General features: G+C 35.6%; 1 protein-coding gene across 1 annotated transcript; it reads left to right on the top strand.

The window, feature by feature from the left end:
- The first annotated feature begins 292 nt into the window (after positions 1-292).
- On the top strand, positions 293-21,870 carry LOC147391369 (uncharacterized). The gene is made up of 8 exons (XM_086417410.1): positions 293-671; positions 4,774-4,913; positions 5,092-5,191; positions 5,310-5,408; positions 12,406-12,753; positions 13,627-13,719; positions 13,801-14,007; positions 21,166-21,870. Exons 1-8 carry the CDS (start codon positions 354-356, stop codon positions 21,415-21,417), a joined length of 1,557 nt encoding a protein of 518 aa, XP_086273536.1. The 5' UTR covers positions 293-353; the 3' UTR covers positions 21,418-21,870.
- Positions 21,871-22,645: the final 775 nt, after the last annotated feature.

Below are 22,645 nucleotides of genomic sequence, written 5' to 3'. Positions count from 1 at the left end.
TGAGTCCGACTTTGAAGCGTTTAGACAGCTTCAAAATTTCGGTACCCCCTCTTTTCAATACGACACGTCTTATTTAAATTGCTCTTTCATTATTTTTTTTGGAAATGACACACGTGTAATTCAAAGAGGATTTTACCAAAATTTTGAAGCGGACGGACCGCTTGAAATTTTTTTCCTAAGCGTTTAATTCAACGAATCTCAACAAACGTACACGTCCCGTAAGGCGCACATTAGCATAAACCATCATATTTTAATCATCAAATGTGGATTCCTGCACTTTTACTCTATTTTTTTTTTCTCTCTTTTTCTCTTCGTCTACAGATGCGGAAAACCTTCGGTCTCTTGCAAGCATCATGTCCCCACTCTGCAAATCCTCCCCTCCCTCTACACTCACGGCGCACAATAGGTCAGATGGAGCCGCTGAGCGTCGACTCAGAGAGGCTGAGGATCGGCTCCGTGAAGCTATCAAGGAGCTGCAACAGAGGCAACGGCTCGCTCTTGGGCTCCAGCCGCCTTGCGAGCACGCAAATGATTCCTGCGTAGCTAACGCCATTGGAAACCTCTGCCAGAGTTTTCTCCTCTCTTATGGTGTAAGAGTCGGCATAGGTATCCTTCTTCGGGCTTTCAAGCTCGCTCGGCGAAAGTCTTACTCTTCTCTTCTCGATCTCAAGGTTTGGATTTATTTCTAAATCATTTAAGAGATATATAGAAAATGAGATTTCAGATCGTTGATTAGTGTTAAAATAGTGTAGATGTGTTTAAGTGATTGATGGATCAAGATTCAAGAATGTGTAATTTGATTGAATTAAAAAAACGTAATTGATTGAATTAAAGTGCATAATCATTCAAGTGATCTATTGGAATTGAGTTTTGCGATCGTTTATTGGTGTGAAAAATATTGTAGATGTGTTTTAAGTGATCGATGAATCTAGAATGTGTAATTGGATTGAATTAAAAATGTGTAATTGACTATGTTTTGCATCATATTCCGAAGATTTATATTTGTTTTCTTTAAATAGATATCTTATTTTTGAACTAAGATCTAAAAATCTTGTTTTTCGATCTTATTCTCTATTTGGTATCAGTTGGAGTCTAAGGGGCTGGTTGATTTTGGTGGCATTCTGATATATCTAATTGATTTTGGTAGTTTCTTCACCGGAGCATTTGAATGGATTTAGCGGTTAATAAAGTGTTTTGATGATAGTAAGATCAGCATCAGATGTGTTTTAAGTGATTAATGAATAAAGAATGTGTAATTGGATTGAATTAAAAATGTGTCATTGGCAATGCTTGGCATCATATTGGAGAAGAGTTTTTCTTTTTGATAAGTATAATTTTATTAAAAAGACAAGAAACAGGAGCACGAGATGGCCCCCTTACAAAGCAAAAGAGAAAGACCAAACAGCAAACGCCCCCCCCCCCCCCCCCCCCTCTCAAAAAAAAAAAAAAAAAAAAAAAGCGCAACACCCAATCCAAATTACAATGTTACACAACACTTCGCACTTGAGCACAAAATCTTCGAAAAAAAAACTCCGTGAAAATCTTTGTTCAATTTCCTTCAATGAAAGAGCAAGTCCAAAATCTCCATAATCACATCATAAGGAGTCTTTTCTTCACCCCCTGAAGCACTATCCGGTTCCTCTTTTTTCAAAGCTCCCAACACGCTGCAAAGAGAAGGATAGCCCATAAATATCTTTTCCTACTGGCAAATACATTTAGAAACCACCCATGAAAGAGGGACAACACCGAATTTGGGAAAACCCATTCTATATGAAAGAGTGAGAAAAAATGGACCCAAATGTGAGAAGAAAAAAGAAAATGAATTAAAATGAGACCCTAAGTCACCACTTCCTTTGCAAAGGAAGCAAAAAAATTGGGAAATACCAACCCCTTTTGATGAGATTATCCAAAGTTAGAATTCTCTTGAGTGAAGCTAACAAAATGAAAAACGCCACCTTAGAAGGAAGGAGAGGCCAAATGGAGGACTCCAGAAATAACTCCGAGGGAGGTAATAATGCCTGATGGAAAGACCACATAGAGAAACTCTTGTCTTTTCTTTTGATCAACTCCTTTCTATTCTCCTCCATCCCAAGGCTTTATGAGCTTTCCTCCAAAAAAGGAATGTCGTGCAATGCCTTCTTGAACCTTAAGGGATTTGAGCTTGTGTGGGATTTGGGTTTCAGAAGAGACTTGAATGATTGGGAATTACAGGATTTGGCAGACTTGACGACTCACTTTGATCAGGCCCCATGGACAATCATGGATGACGACAGAAGGGAGTGGACTCGTACGAGAAGTAATATATTCATTGCTAAGTCTTTTGCGGCCGGATTACACACCTCAAATATTTCTTTCGATCATTTTCCAACAACACTCATATGGGGCTCGAAGGTCCCCTACAAGGTGTGCTTCTTTGCTTGCGTAGCCGTGCTTGGCAAATTACCCACTCTTGACAATTTAATTCGAAAGGGTTTTGTGATTCCAAATTTCTGTTTCCTTTGCAACTTGAATGGCGAATCAATGGATCACATTTTAATCCATTGTAAAACCTCCTCTCTTGTGTGGTCCCGTTTCTTCGGTCTGTTCAAGATTTCTTGGGTGGTCTCTAATTCGATTCTCTCCTTTTTTCAAAGTTGGGATTTGTCTATGTTTGTGGGGAGAATGAAAATCCTTTGGAAACTTTTTTCTTTTGCTACTACTTGGGGTTATGGATAAAGAGAAACAAGAGGATCTTCGAAGGTTTGGAAACACCTTCCAAGGAGCTCATTCTAGACATTTTAGGTCTCTTGTTCTTTTGGTGCAAGTTGTGGCTTGATTTTAAAGGTGTATTTTTGAGGAATTTGTTTTTAGATGGGACTCGATGTGTAATAACTAGTGCTTGCTTGCTTTGTGGCCGGTCATCTCGACTTCCCCTTGCTTTCTTTGTATCCTTTCTCCTCTTAATAAATTTATACTTATAAAAAACATTAAGATATCTAGAAGAGATGCCAACTCGTTTATATCCAAATCATTGAAGTTCCTTCTAAAGCCTAAGTTTCAATTGAGGTTGCTCCCATTGTGAAGCAAACAATTCTTCACAACACATTTTTTTTTCCAATTAAGATTCATAGAGGAAAGGTAATTGTGTTGATAAAGATTAGTTACCACATCAAGTATTATCCCAAAACCACATCTTGTCCCCTTTCCCCACCTTATACTTAATGTCCTTATCAAACAACTCTGTCACTTTAAGGACCCCTCTCCACAAGTTACAACCATAAGAAGACCCCACTCTCCCACCTGAATCTTTTATCTCCATACTTCTCCTTAATTACTCTTCTCCATTGGCTCCCCCTTTCTTCCCCAAAATGCCACCATCGTTTTCCCAGAATAGCCTTGTTTGTTCTTTTCAGCCCTCTAATCCCCAACCTACCATTTTCCCTAGGGGAGAAAATTCTTTTTCAATTCACCAAATGAGACTTCCTATTTCCATCCTTGTTGTTCCACAAAAAAGTCTGGCACTATAGCCTCCACAACCTTTAGAATGGAAAAAAAAGAAAGGTAGTAAATTGGGATACTAGCAAGTGACGAACATGCTCTTTAATGAGGTTAACTTTCCCCTTTTGGAAAGGTATCTTGCTTTCCATGAACTTAAGCGTCTCTTTACCGTTTTGATGACCTGGTCCCAAATACCTCTTCTACTATAGGGCACTCCTAAGAGAAGACCTAGACAAGAGGAGGAGAGAATCTCCAACTTACAACCTAGTGTGGCCGCTAAAGAACGGAAATATGGAATCATACCCACCCCGAACAACTTAGTCGTGTAGATTGATATGCAACCTTGAAATTGCCTCAGAGCAATAATATAATATTGTTTGAAAAGATATCTAACATTCCAATTAATAGTCATGTTTTTCGATCTTATTCACTATTCGGTTGCAGTTGGAGTCTGGTGGCATGCTGATGCATCAAGTTGGTTGTAGTAACTAGTTGACCAAGCAAACAAATGCAGGTGTCTTGACTGGAAAACATATATCCCTAGTATCTTAACACATTTTAGCAATGTTCATGCTCACTCCATATAACTTGTCCCATGCGACACAATGATGTCGAGAACATGGAATCCCCTTGCCTAGACCCCTAATGGACTTTGCATATTCTTCAAAGGTCCAAACCATGTTACATGCTTTTCTGTTTATTCCAATCCATATTGAAGTGGATACATGCTTTGGAGTGTTATGTGACCAAAAGATCGCAATCAAACTAGAAGGGAAGTTTTATAAGATTACAATAAGACAACTATGCATTATGGAGCTGAATGTTGGGCGATCAAGAAGCAACATGTGCATAGATTGGGTGTAACAATGTAAGAAAAGATGAGGATGAATGGAAAAACTTTTTTTGTTTTTGTTTTTGTTTTGATAAGTAGAAATGAAAGAATTTGGGAAAACATAGAAGTAGCTCTAGTAGGTGGTGATCTAAGGGAAAATTGATTAAGATGGTGTGGTCATTTGCAATGAAGGATGGTTATAGATAACATGGATTTAGAAAAAATTGAGTGGAGCAACAAGATTCATTGAACCTATCTCATATTTTATAAGGTTTTGAGGATGATGATGATAATGATGGTGTATTGTTCCTATATTAATTTTTTTTCTGAATGTTTATGTTGATTGCCTAGAATCTTGTTTGTTACCATTAGTCATAGCAAGTCTATTTTTGTCAAATTTGTAACCTAGTAAAGTAATGCACTTAGAAACCATTTTAGCATCAAATGTCTGTTTCTTTTTGCAGCAACTTGTGTCAGAGAAAGATCTGATAGTAAGAGAAGAAGCATGTCGCATTGGACTACTTTTTGGTGGTTTCACCGGATCTTATCATGCCCTTAGATGTTTCTTGAGAAAGTTTAGAAAGAAAGAGACACCGTTGAATGCGTAAGTTCCCTTACACTATTCTCTATTGTGTAGTTCTACCTATAATTTTTAATGCATACATTTGTTTCTTTGTGGCTTTTTATAAGACATAGAATACTTTAGAATAGTTTCATAACTGTTGATGCATGATAGTCCCTCTTCCATATTTGTGACATAGTTAAAGGACATGATGGAGCAGAATTTTAGCAGGTTCAGTTGCGGGATTGTCTGTTTTAGCATTAGGTGAATCTGGCCAGAGGCGCACCCTTGCTTTGTATCTTTTAGCTAGGCTTGCCCAGGTACAAAATGAACTTTTACACTTCTTTTCTCAGTTGGTTATGATGCTAAGCAACTCAGAAGTTGGACAGATTGGACTTTTATTTTTCTCCATTCTAATGGTTATCATTGTTTATTCAGTGCGCTTACAATTCTGCAAAGTCAAAGAACAAGTTTCACCTTTGGGGAAGCCATTGGAGGCATGGAGATTCTTTACTGTTTTCTTTAGCATGTGCTCAGGTGAAATGAATCTTGAATATTAATTAATCAGGCCATAAATGAAATTTAATCTATCTTAACCCGTGGATATCCTTGACAGTTGATGTTGTAAGTTTCTTTTGTTTAGTCAAACCTTACATAATATTAATTGTGTTAGTTTAGAGCTGTTGTAGAATGTGTCAAATCACACCTTGGGCTTGAGAGAAATTGGAATTGGGCTTGAGAGACATGGAAATCTGTCCAACACATCCATGTAGTGACAATGGTGAACATGCATACTTACAAATATTTGGTGCAAATTTCCTTGGAACTTGAGTGCCTGATGCTCTTCAGATCTGCCTTGTTTTATTGCACCTTGTGAAATGGAAGGGCAATTTCTTAATGTCATTTTATAATAGCACCTTTTTTTAGGCAAGTGGGTTAAGGCGGGCATTTTTATTTTTTATAAGCATAACTTTTATTAGTAAGAGGACAAGGAGTCTTCAAAAGTACACAAAAACTAATCTCTCGCATTACAAAGGAGGTCTCATCCAAACATAAAGTCCTTGAAAAAGAAACCCTTGAACTCTAAAAACTATTTGCCCCAAAAGAAGAGCAAGCCGAGAATGCTTGTGATGAGATCCTGAGAGAAAGCTTCCTTTCCTTCAAAGCAACACTGTTTCTTTCCATAAGCCCCATTAGATGGCAAAGGTAGTAAGGTTCCACCAAATCCTTTCTCTACTAGAAAAAAACATTAGATTTCCAACAAAGTAAGAGATTGAGGACTAAAAGGGGTTGACACCAAGCACAATTAAATAAGGAAAAGAAATGAGACCAAACTGAATGAGCCAAAGTGCAATTGAGGAAAAGATGATCAACTGATTCCCTGCTCGACTTACACATTGAGCAAAAATCAACAGGAACCATACCTTTCAACTTAAGGTGATCAACTGTGGGGAGTTTATTCAGTGCAACAACCCAAAGAAAGAAAGAGACTTTAGAAGGGAATTTTATGGACCAAATAGTATAGGCAGGGAAGGAAGATTTGGGTATTTCCTCTAGAAGGTTGAAGAGAAAGACTTAGCGACAAAGAAACTATTCCGATTTTTGTCCCAAATTTTTTAATCTTTCCTCTTAGAGGAGTAAGCACACGGGGATATTAGATCTATGAGAGAGGCTGCTTCCGGGATCTCCCAATCGTTTAATCTTCTTCTAAATCCAAGATTCCAAGAAATCTCCCCTCCACTAGGCGTCAGAAAGGTAGACACATGCATCCCTTTCTTAGAAGACCACAGGTAGAAGCTTGAGAACATAACCTCAATAGGGAAATCACTATGCCAAAGGTTCTCCAAAAAATGAATATTATTTCCTCTTCCTACCTTCAAACGAATGTGCTTCTTAAAGTTGGAGGTAACTTTGCAAATCCATTTCCATACATTGCTCTTGTAAAAGACCTAATTGGCTTAGTTTCCCAACCTGAAGGGCTCTCCACATACTTAACTTTGATGAATTTCCTACGCAAGCCTTCATTCTCTTAATCAAAGCACCACAACCATTTTTCCAACAAAGCCTGAGTGGTTGACCTTAACTCAAACCCCATTTTTCTTTCACTGACACACTAACTTTCAATTCGCCAAGTGGAATTTCTTATTATCCGCCTTATAATTCCAACATAAGTCCCTTTCCTATTTCTCCAGATGACTTTTTTCGGGATTGAGAACAGAGCTAAGAAGTGGTTTGAAATGCTAAAAAAAGTGTTATTGATCAAAGTCAAATTTTCACCTTTCGAGTGAAATTTGGCTTTCTACGAACTTAACCTTTTTTCCACCCATTTGACAATAGGATTCCAAATGCAAGACGATCTGTAAGGAGCTCCAAGAGGAAGACCTAGATAAGGTTGGGAAAAAGGGTGGAGTAATGCGGAACGCAACTGATGATGAGAATTACGACAATTTTATTTTCCTAGTGGCGAAATCTTCCTAGTCGGGGACATCAAATCGTAGAGTGTAGATTTTAGTTTTTATCTAGATTTCTGTTTTATGGCTTTATTTTGATGTTTTATTGGCCCATGGTCTTAGTATAATATTTAGGGGTAGTTTAATAACTTTACTTTGTCTTTTATTTTAGTTTATTAGGGTTTGAAATTTAGGAGAGAGGAAGTTACGAAAATTAGGTTTATTTGTTTGGTGTTTTAGTTTGATTATGACTCTTAAATTTATTTTCTTTGTGTAGATTGTATTAGGGTTTTTTATTAATTAATGAATAATGGAGATTTTGATAAATAAAGAATGAGTTTTTTTAATGGAGTAAAGTGAGTTTTTCACCATTTTTGGTGTGATTCCAAGAAACCCTTGGTGTGATTTCAAGTTTTATCTTTCTATCATTTTTTTTTTCTAATCTTTATTTGTTTCTTTTTATTATTTTTTCTTAACTTTCTTGATTCTTGATTCTTGAAACCCCTTTCTTGATTCTTTATTCTTGATCCTTGATTCTTGAAACCCATTTTATTTTAACCCTTAATTTATACTTAATAAACCTTAATCTTTACATTTTCATTGAGATTGTGGTCATACTTGACCAAAATCCAAAATCAAATTCCATTTTCTTGTCAAAATCAAATTCCATTTTCTTACATTGAGATTGTGGTCATACTTGCCCAAAATCCAAAAAACAAATTCGCCCAAATAACCTAAACCCTCCCCTAATCCAAATACTCTCAACCGAAAACGTTTTGCAATTGTCTCTCAATTCCTTAATCGTTAACTCAATTCCTTAATCATTAACCCAATTCCCAGCCAGATTTTCCTAAATCCCCTATTTCTCCAAAATCAAATTTCATTTTCTTATGTGCCTTCATCATCCTGCATCAGATTTGGTATTAGAGCTAAACTTGGAATAGATAGAGATGGTATTGGAAGTCAAAACTAGATTTGTTTTACCTTCTGGGAAGTCATTCAGGGTATTGTGCAGTGATGAATATGAGGAAAACTTGATTTCCACAAGCTTTTCTGAGCAGATTTTGCAAAATGTTGAAGATATGACTTATTGTGGTTATCGTGATTATGGTTATGTCGTTCAGTTCTATTAGGAAAAATTTATCCATGGTGTTGAGTGCAAGGTGGTTCCTAAAAAAGATTGTCATATTGTGTTGGGTCGAGATTGGATTTCACATGTACAAGCTACATTTGATGCGGAGCGAAATATTTTACGTGTTATTTCAGGTAGGCAGTATCTACTCAAGGTATGTCTATGGAAATCAACTCTTGTGGTACCATCAATCCAAGAGCAAATTGAAGAAAAGACAAATCAAACATCAACTTCAGAATATGATGGGCCTATAACTCTAGAATCAACGTGGGAACAAGATCATGAAATGGAAAATATGGCAAAAGAGCTTAAGGAAGATCTTTTGGAAACATCTACAGTTTTTGTTCGTGATGCAATTGTTCCATCACTATCTCAAACCGACCTAATCATCTCAGACGGGTATAATGGAGACTTTGCCAACATAGAAGATCGTAATTTGAAGTTAATGGTTCAACACTATATCAAGATACGATGACGAATTTTCACCAAAAGGGATGAACCATAAATTGTCATGATCATTCTTAAGCACTTTAAAACTTGAGGACAAGTTTTCTCAAATCAGAGGAGAATAATGCTGAACACAACTGATGATGAGAATTACTACAATTTTATTTTCCCAGTGGCAAAATCTTCCCAGTCGGGGACATCAAATCTTTAAGATTAGATTTTAGTTTTTATCTAAATTTCTGTTTTAGGGGTTTATTTTCATATTTTTTTGGGGTTTATTTTGATGTTTTAATTGCCCATGGTTTTAGTATAATATTTAGGGGCATTTTAGTAACTTTGCTTTGTATTTATTTTAGTTTATTAGGGTTTGAAATTTAGGAGAGAGAAAGTTACGACAATTAGGTTTATTTATTTGGTGTTTTAATTTGATTAGGACTCTTAAATTTATTTTCTTTATATAGATTGTATTAGAATTTTTATTAATTAATGATTAATGAAGATTTTGATAAATAAAGAATGAGTTTCTTTAATGGAGTAAAGTGAGTTGTCCACCATTCTTGGTATGATTCCAAGAAACCCTTGGTGTGATTCCAATGTTTCATCCCTCGATTTTTTTTTTCTAATATTTCTTTGTTTCTTTTTATTATTTTCTCTTAATTTTCTTGATTTTTGAAACCCCTTTCTTGATTTTTGATGCTTGATTCTTGAAACCCATTTTATTTTAACCCTTAATCATTACCCAATAAAACATTAACCTTTAACATTTTCATTGAGATTGTGGTCATAGTTGCCCAAATTCCAAAAATCAAATTCACCCAAAAAACCTAAACCCTCCCCTAATCGAAATACCCTCAATTGGAGTTTTGCAATTGTCGCCCAAATCCTTAATCCTTAACCCAATCCCCAATCAGATTTCCCTAAATCCCTTATTTTTCCAAAATCAAATTATATTTTCTTATCTCCCTTCATCGTCCTGCATCACGGAGATAGCCCTCTAATTTTTGCCCCCGCTTTTCAGTTTTTGAAGATGACATTGCCTCTTGATTGGGCCTTCTCTCATAGACTAATTGGAAAAAACCTAAATATCCTTTTCTTGAACTTCCAACCAAAAATCTATGAATTTCTCCCCAAAATTTTTCATCTTCAATAAAATCCTTGGTCCGCCCTTGGTTGGGAAACTACCAACATCACAACCTAAGAAATCCTCCTAAGCTTCAAACTTAGGGACGTCTCCAATGTGCCTAATATTTTATTTTTCCTAAGATTTATTAGGAGATCAAAGACAGCCTCAAAATAGAATAAGATGCCTTTTAGGAAGCTGAACTGGCTATGAGTAGCGTTGATGAATAGAAAGGTGTCGTCTACAAATTGCTAATGGATCCCTCTTGCTCGTTTCGAAACTTGTCAACGCACCCACTCTAGTTGCTCTAGAGATCATCCTTTCCAAAGCTTTGGCCATGATATTGAAAAGAAAGGTAGATAGAGGATTGCCCTGCCTTAATTCTCTTGAACTTTTGATGAAACTTGCTAGATTGCAGTTGAGTAGGATGGAGAAAGATGTCGAAGAGCTACATTTGCTTTTCCAGGATATCCATTTATCTCCAAAGCTCATATTCCTCTACAAAAACCAAAGGAACTCCCAATTTACATGGTCAAAGGCCTTTTCTTTGTCTATCTTGTAAACTAAACCTGGCTTCCCATCTTTTCTTCTAGAATGAAGGCATTTGTTAGCTATCAGACTCCATCCAAGATTTGTCTCCTTTTAATGAAAGCCCCTTGCTCTTGGCTAATGATACTTGGAATTACAAAGTTTAACCTTGAAGCAAGAGCTTTTGCTAGAATTTTTTACATTGAACAAACCAGACTTATAGATCGAAAGTCCTTCAATTCCCCAGCCCCTTCTTTCTTGGGGATTAACGAGACAAAGGTAGTATTAAAGGTTATGGTGGGTATTTAACTCAGGCTTGTGGCATTACCACTCACAGACCTTACCAACTTACCATGTTGCACACTTGCACCTTCAGACCTATGTTACAAGGACATGTCAGTTTATGGAATTTTTTCATGTCAGACACCCATCAACACATTGGCACACCTCAAGAATCATCCTAACATACTAGTATCCGAGTATCATCTTTTTTTCTTCTTCAATATGTATAAGAATGGTATTAAAAGAAGAAGTTAAGAGTACAAAAGAACCACCTGGCAGTTCAAGAGGACTAAGGAAGAGAAAAATAGAAATAAATACTCCATCCTTCTATAGCAACATTAAGTTCCCTTCTAAAGAAAAACAAAAAATTGCCTTGTAAACTCTCTAAGTAGTGTCTCCTTTTATTTTAGTAAATTTCTATAATGAATGACTCCTTAAAGAAACTTAGTGTAGTCCATGCATTTGTATTAGAATTTTACTTTTATTATGTTACTAGAGTTTGCCGCCCGTGCCTATGGGCACGAACATCTTCTTTGGGGTATTCTTGGAAAAGGGGGTCAAAAAGGAAAGACAATAAAGTTGGAGGGGTATTTTTGGAAAATGGGGGAGAAGAGGAAAGGCAATAAAGTTGACAGTTGTCCTCGAGATTCATGGCAAGATTAAATTTCTCTATTCGAGGTCTCGGTTTGCTTATCGGTGTCAACATGAGCTCTTTTTGAATCTTGTCTGCAAGTTGGCAGCTCCTTCTTAGGGATGAAAAGGGTGTTGGTGGGGTATTACCCATGTTGCTATTTGTTGGGGTTGGTGGAAGGAGCGGAATGGGAGGATCTTTGAAGAGAAATCATTGGATACACCGGAGCTCACTCGCGCCATTTTGGGTCTTATTTTCCTGTGGTCTAAATTTTTTGATGAACTTAAGGGGTGGGATTTGCAGATTTTATATGTAGATGGGATTCGGTTTGTATTCTTACGAGAGAGTGACTTTTGAGCGTTTCTGTATTGTCGCTTGACTGGCTAACTCAGCTGGTTTTGCACCCCCTTTTTTTTTTATGAATGGAATCTTCTATTTATAAAACTCTTTATGGTTTTTCGGGATGTGGGGAGGATAAAGATTGATACAGAATTTATCAAAAAAAAAAAGATTGAGACAGAGGGTGACAACTGTTCTGTTTTATCATTTAGATGGCTTAGGAAATGTGTTCTTTTACTCTTCATATTTTTCTTTCCTTGGAACTTTTATTTAAAAAAGCTTCTTAGTTAAATATAGCTTAAATTTTATATTATAATACATAGGTGTGGATGTGTCCACATTTCGGCCCTCTCAAAGGCAAAGGCGTGTACTTGTGTTGGGACCGATGAACGCGTTTTGTGTCCTTGTTACATATCTCCCATCCAATTTTTTTTTTTTACTTGTTTAACAAGCTGGAATGCTTATATTAGTGAACCACAATTTGTTTCAAATTTCTATAAACATCTTTGATGTTAAAACTCGTTTCCATTAAATTACCTTGTCTTAAAAGTTTACTTTTCTTATTCATACAATAATTATTTGATTTATTCTCAAACTTCTTTCAGGTTATGTATGCCTTCGTAATGCGGCCTGAAAGCTTACCCAAATCATATGAAGATTTTATTCAGAAGACTGGGCCAGTTGCACAGCCAATATACAAGGCTGTGAGGGACAGCTGTAGAGGTTTCCCCATAGATCGTGTTGCTTTGTCTACGTACTTATCTAACACAAAAGCATCCGGCTCCATGAAGTTGCTTGAGTTTCCTTCTATAATTCCTTGTTCAATAATTCATCCAGACACAAACTCGTGTTTAGCTCACAATGCTAATGCAGCATCAGCGACTTTCAGAAAAACATTTCCACTATACTTTTCTTTGACTTTTGTACCATTTGTTGTTCTCCACCTACAAAAGGTAATCCACATCTCTCAGATTGTTTGGTATATGTTTTTTCTTGTTCAGTTTTTTCTTATTTATTTTCTAATGCCCATTTTTAGACTTGGGCAAGAATACATCAAATATCATATTTTTCTTGTATCCATTCAAGTATGTTGTGCAGAAGCATAACAAGAGAAAACAAATAAAGATGAAACGAATGCACAAAAGAACACAGATTTACATGGTTTGGCAAATTGCCTGTCCATGGAGGAGAGGGAGAAAAAATCCACTATGAATGATAAAAATTACTCTCTCTCTGACCTATACAACTTTCTCAGCGGCAAGAAACCTCACAGAGAAAAAACAAAAGCCTACCATGAAATTGCATAAATATATATACTCAAAAAATTTACCTCAGGGGCATTGCCTTCGAACCCCCACATGGGCCCAGTCAGGTAGCCTGACCTGGGACCTTTTCCTTTCACCACTCCTCTTCGAAAAACGTCCCTTTTGATATTGTTTTGCCTCTTGAAGTGCAAGCCCAATAAGAAATAATAGACATCTGACAACAAAGTATTGCTAGGAAGTAATTGATTTTTGTTTGATTGAGGAATTATATTTCCTTTCGATGCAGTTAACATTTTCATCATGGATTTTTTTCGTAGTCCTATAATTGTGACACACCAATTTTTATCCTAGGTCTGTGGAGTGCCCAGTTCTGTGGTATTACTCCACAGAAATGTAACTGATAGTCCTAAATGTTTTGGACCTTTGTTTTGTCTCTCTTCTTTTCTAATGACGTTTAAACTGAAATGGATATTTGTGGATGTGATTTTTGGTGTGTCCTTTGTGGTAACAAAACTTACATGCTGCCTAGACTAATTCTCTATGAATGTGATGCTCTCTTAGTTCATGGAATCCCCTGTTCGAACCTGTTGGCGTGCTGTTAAAGGTTCTGTTTGCTCGACAGCATTCTTGTCCGCTTTTGTTGGAATCTTTCAGGTAGCTAATTAATTAATCATCTTGAAGTTCTTGTACCTGATTTTATATTACTGAGAATGTTTTTTTGGGGTGTGATGCAAGGGGGTCATATGTTTGCACAGAAAGGTGGCAGTAAAGGACCACAAACTTGTGTATTGGGTTGCTGGTGGACTTTCTGCCCTTTCTGTGCTCTTGGAGAAGAAAGCCAGACGGGGAGAACTGGCGCTTTATGTTCTTCCACGAGCCGTGGATTCGATGTGGTATATATTAGTTAACCGTCATCTACTCCCATGTATCAAGAATGCTGAGGTATTTGTGACTATCTTTTCTAAATTCTTCCTTGCATTTACTTGGTAACACAAAGTTTCAATATTATAGACCTCCATGGTGTCCGAGAAATGTATTAGGCACAAAAAATAGGCTAAATAGTTGTCTTCCACCTTTGTATGCTCCCATAACAATTTCCCTGCTTAGCTTAAGCTTCAGTCATCTGCAGAATTCTTTCTTCTCTAGTGTCAATGCACATGGTGATCAAAATGTTTAGATTAAATTAACCGGTTATATTGTATATAGCTGTATTTGTGGAGCCTGTATAACTTTTGATGCCTAGAAACGGGCATGGATACAAGGGGTGGGGATGCAAGTGCACGTTTTCCAAAATTTGAGTCATTGATATGGATGTGGGCTTCCTAATCATTTCCTAACATCTCTAATATGGATAACGAATCCTTATCCCAAAGATTTGGTGTCCTCCATTCCACTGTCCAGAGCCAAGTGTTATTACCAGTAAAGTGCACTTGCAATGCACATGTATAATTATAAATTACTATGTTGATTTCTTTTTCAAATTATAACAATAAAGACTTACGTATATTTCGTAAATTTTAATCTGCCCATTCTATTTGTATCAGTGTATATATGACATCAATGGTGGGAACATGCTTGAACAGGATAAAATACCCTTTGATTGCTCTAGCAAACAATGTAAATAAACCAACATTTGTATTTCCCTACATTTCCTCATTTATCTTATCGTTATTGATTTTGAGAATTCCAAAACAAAGCTAAAATAATTGGAGACAAAGGTTGCGGGATTTGCATGCATAATGAAAAAGGAAGATAGATCATCCTTTTCAATCTCAACCCAAGTGCCAAAAGGGAATACATAAACCTAATAAAAATGAAAGGTACTTAAATTAAGGTGTTTTGGGGATTTTTTAAAGCTTAAACAAATAAAATTGATTTGTTGTAGAGAATCCTAATGTTCATTCTACAGCAACAACTAACAGAACCGAAAAATTCAATATAGCATGAAGATAAGTTAGTTAGATTATACATATAAGAATATAATTTTTTTTTTATTATAAATACGGTCAAAGTGTGTGTGCACATCTATTGTGTCAGAACATGAGATGTTGAGTATGATTCCCCATATTATTTTGATTTAGATTGTCTTTGGGACCTCAATAAATCGATTGAATTTGGGTACTATGACCTGCACAATTCATACAAAATACCCGAATAGGTAATAGACCCTACTAGTAAGAACAGATCCAAGTCCAATTCTTGAACCCAATTAGATGGTTGAGTTTGAATAAACAACCAGATCTATTGAGACCCCAGGTGTACTGGCCAGCAAGATCCACTACCCAGTGAGATTGGTAGAGGAGTTTTAAGATAGGTGTTGTAATGGTATAGGAGTGTTGCTGGAGTGTCTGGTGCACTTACCATGCCTAACTGCGCCAAAACAACCAAAACTAAACAATTAAGAGAAAAAAAAATCCTTGATCTTAAGTTCGGCGAATTGTACAAAACAATTCGCCTAAGCTAATCTAATCCAACAGGAATGACAAACTCACTTGAGAATATTAAAAGTAAAATTCTACTAATCAAGACAAGTTACAGACTAAGAGCATTTCCAACCACGTCTTAAATTTTTTCCTCAGATTTGAATAAAAGCTTCATTTGGTATGGAACACACTCTGATTTGTACTGAAATATTTTTCAAAAATTCCCATCTAATCCCAAAAAGCATATTCCTTTCAACTTTTCACCCAAAAAAAGGGATTCTCCATCCTATCTTCCTCTACTTCTTTCCCTCCAAAACTACTTTCCACGTCAATTTTCCCTTCCCTCTAAAATGGATAGAATTTAAGTTTACAAAAAACATAAAATAAAAAGTAATTAAAATTTTGGAAAGAAAGTAAAAGAAAGAGTAAAATGTATGAAGAATCGGTGTGTAAGGAGTAGATGAGAAGTGTGTGAAGAATGGTGTGTAAAGAGTAAATGAGGAGTTTTATAGAGGCAAAAAATTGACCCTTGGAAGCAAAATATGACACTAGGAAAATTTGAATAAAGGTTCGACTTTTGAGTCTACCTCGATGTGGGTAAAGGTTTGAGTATCCTTTGATTTGGTATGAGTTTCGTAAATGAGTGGAATTCATTTTTTTTCAATTTTTACTCAAATTGAGTAAGGGGTGCAAATGCTTTTAAGGATAACATACTCAAAAATTTTAACATTTTATCCTTATGTTAGGAAGCTAGAATGATCATATAGAAAGAGAAAGGAAACAAACAATAAAAAAATGATCTATTATGTAACCAATAGAAACTATCAAGTTCTAAAGCAAGATTATCACCTAAGTAGAATATTCTTGCAATCGGTCTTTGACTAAATGATTTTTAGAGTTCACTTACAATGTGTGTTAGCATCCTTTTTGCACATGCTATGGCTTCTGGATCTAGAAGATTTCCATATTTCAACTCACAACTTGTCAGCAATAGTGAGAAGAGGCAAAATCAGATATTATTACAATAAATATAGCGCATTAAGTAGGAAGAGCAACAAATCACCTTACCTGTTTGAAGAGTAGTATATACGAATAGAGGACCTAAGTAGTTGTTGCCAATACCAACAGCGATAACATCCTCCAATGGTTTTGCTATTGCCCCAACCTTTCAAATTTTGGAATGTTACTCAACATTAGTACGTTAGATACCAATGAACTATCATTACCTACGAACCACTTCAAACGCTTTCACTAAGACATAGACGAATAGCGGACCTAAGTAGCTGCTGCCAAACATCTCAACCACATTTTTCCCATCACTACATTTCTACTTATAACTGTCACTTGGAGTGCACAGAGCTACTCTGTCACTTTGAGACTTGTTGTCTACATGTTTTTTTTTTTTGATAGGTAATTAAGTTGTACATACTTGAACCCACGATCTCAAAGTTTCTTTGTAATGTGTCAAACCAACTGCGCTATGGGTCTAAGCTCTGAGTGTTTATACCACAACTATGTTTCAGAACCCTCTCCACCTACTAGTTATTGATCTTTAATCTCCCTTTCCTAGCAACAAAAAAAAAAAAAAAAGGCTCAATAAAAATCAAACTCGACAAGGGTCTGCTCCACAACACTCAGTTTAGAGATGACACGCCCAAGCACTTAAATATCTTGTATGACAATTAACAATGATAAAAATTCATTTGTAATGAGATTATCCAAATGAAAGTACATTTAAGTTATCCAAAAAACAAACAACCCCTTATACAATGTAAGATGAAACACACACACACACCATATGAAACTTTCTAAATTGATACAACGGGAACTCAACTTCCTATATTTGGTTCTTGACTTTCTTGATTTTTTTTCCAGCATCTCTCATCTCTTGTTCAAGCTCAACGGTCCTCTTTTCTCGATGCTTTTTCAAATCTTGATTAGAAACATGCTTGATAAGAAAAATCCTAACATCCATAATTATTGATATTATGGGAGTTCTTTGTTAGACTATACTACCCTCACTCTCTTTGCAAACTTCAAAGAACATGTCTCCTCAACATCTACTACGTTGTGCTCATGTGCACAAGCATTAAAGCCTTTGAAACATCGTCTTAGGAAACCAATTTAAGAAATGTTAGTTCAAATAATTGAGAAGTAAGATTCGAGAGTGCAATACTCTACCAAGGGAATCTTTGAGATATTGAGTAAGCTCGCTATTTCTATTATCAAAGAAGAAAATACATTAAGGCATATGATGTTTTGAGATATGAATCAAGTTCTCGTATGAGAAATGATAAGTTGTCGAGTTTGGTTTTTATAGAGTTATGTTGAGGTTTTGCTAAGTTGTTTGTCATAGTTATTTCATCCAAGTTATGTTGAGGTTTGTGTTTTCTACAATTTATATTGGTTTCTTGGCTCGGAGAAAATAAAGTACTTGATATAAAGTGTGATGGCATTTTGTAGACTAAATTGGTCTCACACGAAATGGCCTTAGATGGAGTCATTGTTGATGTATGTTGATCATGAAGGCAAGGTTTTTTTCCATTCGGTCTTATTTAATAGTTTTTTATGTCTCTAATGTATACATAATAAAGTAGTGCAGCCAGGGAAGTGGAAAGTATATTCTATAGGTAGCTCAAATAAATAAGCTTTGAACTCACAATGCTTAGTCCACACACCACTCTGGAGTACCTCATCAAACTGATTTTGGGCATTCTCAGAGTTGACTTAGTGTTTTCTTTTAGTTTAAATTTGATCTTGGGACATGCACCAAACTTATTTTTTCAGCCACAATAGATAATACCACATGGGAAGAGATGAGGCTTATAAAAATTTCTCATTAAAAGATTCTTTTCTTATCAAAATATTCTTTTCTGGAATTGAACTGTGGAATACGAAAAAAACACTACCATGTGTTGATCCGTACATAGTTTCTTGTGCACTATCGGTACTCCCTCAATGCCAAAAAATGTGTAAACAAACCAAAGATGTGGGCATTTTGGATATCAGGTATCATGTTAGATTTGTCCCATATTCTGACTGAGATAAAATGAGTGTTTTTTAGTTCATTTATAGCATGGTTATGCTCATCAAATTGTTTCTGCAGTGGCCTGTTTTGTGATTAGGCAATAAACAAATGTCTTTCCTATTGTTAGTTACTCAAAAAATAGGAACTGGGAGTAAGAGCAGCAATGCCAAACATAAATGGTTATTTTATGACCCAAAAAAATTTGTGAGATTGGAAAGCTAGAGTTGTATTCTAAATGGAGGATTTGTGCAAGTAAGATATGACTTGGCTGCAGAATTCCTCTTAAGCACCTTCCTTTCAGAATCATCAAGTGACTTGAAATTCCAATAAGTTAAAAACTATGTTGGAAACAATCTGCATTGAACTTATCAATGTTCAGCCAAAGAAGTAGCCTTCCCCAAGCCTGATGTGGGGGCCAGCATAGTATGTAAGGATATGCCCCTACCCACACACTAAAAAAAAAAATGAAAAAGAGATGATGAAATCTTTGGTTCCATAAGATATGATGGTAGATATTCTTCAATATATTTTAATATGGTATGAGAAGTAAATTGACTATCAAACAGAATGTCTAAAGATACAGAATTCAAGTACCTAGTATGCATGGAACACAAAATTCCAAGTACCCAGACGCTTTTATCAATATATCAATAATTCAATAGCATCCTTGGTTTTGTACTTAGAAGACCAAACGAACAAAACGAGAAGTTCTAATATTTAACTAAATCAATCAAAGTGGAACTAAATTATGAATAAAGAAACATATATTGCCCTTAAAATGCAAAAATATAAAACAAACCACTAAACATAAAGTACAAAAAGAGAAGTAGATGGAGAAAGAAATGGAAATTAGATTAATAGAGGTTAAACAAACTACAACACATTAAACGTAAGAAAGAAAGAAAGAAAGAAGGAAAAGGAAGAAGTTGATTAAACAGTGGAGTACCTTCAAGTCCCTCGATTTGGTTTTAGAGGAATGAAAGGGCGTGACCAAAGCAGGTCACCCTAGTCTCTCCTCCATTTCATTGAACTCATCTTCTTTCCACCAACGCTACCAAGGAGCAAAAGAGGGCAAAGATTCGATAGCATCAAAAGAAATGCAAAACAGGGTATAAAATAAAAATTACCACTAACATTCAATGATCAAAAGCTGTTGAACCATATATGTTTTCTTGAGAGAAAGATTGTTACCTGAAAAACAAGGCATAAAATAAAGAAAAAAAAAATACCACTTTCTGCAAGTGATGAAGGTTGAACAAGGGAAAATAGTAGGAAATCAGAATTTTACAAGGAAAAATAGTAGAAATTGCTCATGAGAACTGAAAATTCGAAGGAAAATAAGAAAATCAGGAAGAATTGAAATTCTTAGATTTAGAACAAAATGAGAGAAATCAAGCAGAACAACTTGAAATCCTAATTAATCCAACAAAATCATTTAAGAAAAAAAACGTAAAAGAGGAAAATCCTACCTGGAATCAAGATCTGAACATTATGGTAGTGAATCCAAGAGATTTCAGCCCTAAAACCTAAAGAAACCAGCATTGTGCATTTGGGAGTTTTACATGTAGACGAACTGTTGTGAAGACAAAGGATCGATTTCTCCATTACAAATAATAGATAATAGGTTTTTTAATTATTAGGGTTTGAGAGAAGCTCTAAAGACAATTTACAGGGAAGTTATAGAGATGAAAAGATGTTGAGTCTCTTTTAGGATTGAAAAGGAATTTATATAAAAATAAGGGCATTATGGTGAAGTGAAAAAGTCATACCAAACAATTCTCTTTTTATATAGGTAATAATAATAGATAAAAGTGGGTTCATATCTGCAATCACCTTTCTATCCGCATTCTTCTTGGCCTTCATCTTGCATGTATAGGGCCTTCAACTTGAATATTTCTTCTAAATGGAGCTGTAATCAGCCTTCGGTGACCATGCCCAAACAAATACGTGACAGATACTTTCACATAAACGTTGCACTCGCAAACAGACAACTTTGTAAACACACAATGGGAAAGCCTTTGATTATCAGCAAGTGTTGTAAAATAATTGTTTTTTATATCACTTGTAAAATTAATATTGCTGGAATATTGATTTAAACCAACATCATATTAATATATTCTTTTTTTATAATGTTACTCATCTGATATGATTACCTGTAAAATATTTGTTTTTTATATCACTTGTAAAATTAGTATTGTTGGAATATTGATTTAAACTAACATCATATTAATATATTCTTTTTTATAATGTTAATCATCTGATATGATTACCTGAGGTATCCTACTTGTATTATCATATTGTACTGTAGTGTGGCAATTCTGGTACTTTGATCATATACAGGTATCTATAGATTAAGGTACGAAAATGACTTTTGACCTGCACAAGGGGCAGGGTGGTTTACAGGCTACATGTTTTAGTCCTGTGCTTACATGTGGTATATATTTGCATTTTGTCTTGGTTTATTTGAAATTCTTGCAGTTTTGTCAATAAAGTGGATATAATATTGAATGATGAGCTTTCAGAGTGTGTAATGTGCAACTTATTCTGCTCTCGAATATGATAATTGATTGTTCAGATTGAACAGAAACGATTGATTTTATTCTAGGCTTTAAAGACATCTAAAAAATATGGGCTTCTTAAATGTCACAGGTGGCTCTATTCTGTTTTTGTATGGGGGGAATCATGTATTATTTGGAAAATGAGCCAGATACCATGGCCCCATTCCTCAGAGGTCTGATTCGCCGCTTCCTTGAAAGTAAGATTAGCAATCCTGCTCCACCCTCCAATCGAAATGCATCCTATTTGTGCCTACAAAATCTCGACAAAATTAAGAAACCAGAATTACAAGCTGAAGCTTCAGCATCTGAGAAGTACAATCTTGAATCCATTCCTGGACTCTGAGCATCTTGTCTGATTTCTATTCTATCATTACAGCTCGATCTCAGATGTTTCTTATTTTCCTTTGTATCCATTTAGAATTTTATTTACAGCATAAAGTATTCTGCCCCATTCATCGAAACCCAAAAGCTGGGTATGGCTGTTGGCCTATTTTTCATCAGTTCAATCAACAGACCAGGTATGTATAGAGGGTTTATTGGTCTCGTCCCTTACAGATTTTTTTTGTTCTCATTCGACACTACTACAAAGAAGAAAGTGAACAATAGTACCTTTCATGGTTTGGTAGGAATCTCTGCCACCTGTTTTGGTGACGAAGTCATGAAGAAATTAGTGTAGTACATTCACGAGCAATACATATTACGATGATTATAAGAATTTTGTTTAATTTATTATGATAGTTACCAATAATCATGTTTTGAACAATGTTTAATATTGGATTTCGATTTTTTTTTCTCTATCTCGTGATTGATTTCATTGAAGCTTTACTTTTACATTGGAGTGATGGATTGGGTGGTTGTGTTCATTGGTTTGTGCTTTTTACTATCAGATGCTTCTCAATAGTTGTTAGATCTGGTGGACTTGCTTCAGTATCATCAGGGGCCAGAATTTTCTTTAGTGGGGGCAAATTGTGGTTGGTTGTATAGTTGAAGAACTTGGAGATGAATGATTTTAAGGAGAAGAAATTCAGAGGTTCTTAGTTAGAAATTGAAGAAAAGGATATTTAGGTTATTTTCAATTAGTATATGAGAAGGCCCGGTCAAGAGGAATATAGGGTTGTCTCAAAGTTCTGTGGGGGCAATTGCCCCCACCAGCTCCTTACTAGCTCTGCCCCTGAGTATCATGAACCTATTCACGTTCCTGTTGGCTTGTTAATGGTTTCTTTTCTTTAGTATCTACTTGATTCATTTTCACAGTGCTCGGTGAGTTAGGCTCTCTTTACCTAGGAGTTACTAATCTCTTGGTCGAATGGCTTTGTTGTGTTCATAATTAGGATTGTGTAGTCTATGTTGGAGGAGACAAAAAAATATGGACTGGGCTTAGGAGACAACCTTATTTTAACAACCATCGTCCTATATATAGGTTAGATAAAGAATGGGCTGAATTTTGTGAGAATGGTCATTTTCACATGAAATCAATCCATTTAGAAACTTCCAACCGTAAAATGATGATTTTCAAACTTGTAAATCACTTTTGATGGGGCTAAACGTTTCATAACATAATGAACTGATAT

Source organism: Akebia trifoliata, chromosome 11 (assembly GCF_017979445.1).
Source record: "Akebia trifoliata isolate Shusen 1 chromosome 11, ASM1797944v1, whole genome shotgun sequence".
NCBI lineage: Eukaryota > Viridiplantae > Streptophyta > Magnoliopsida > Ranunculales > Lardizabalaceae > Akebia > Akebia trifoliata.
This window is presented reverse-complemented; position numbering and strand designations above follow the sequence as displayed.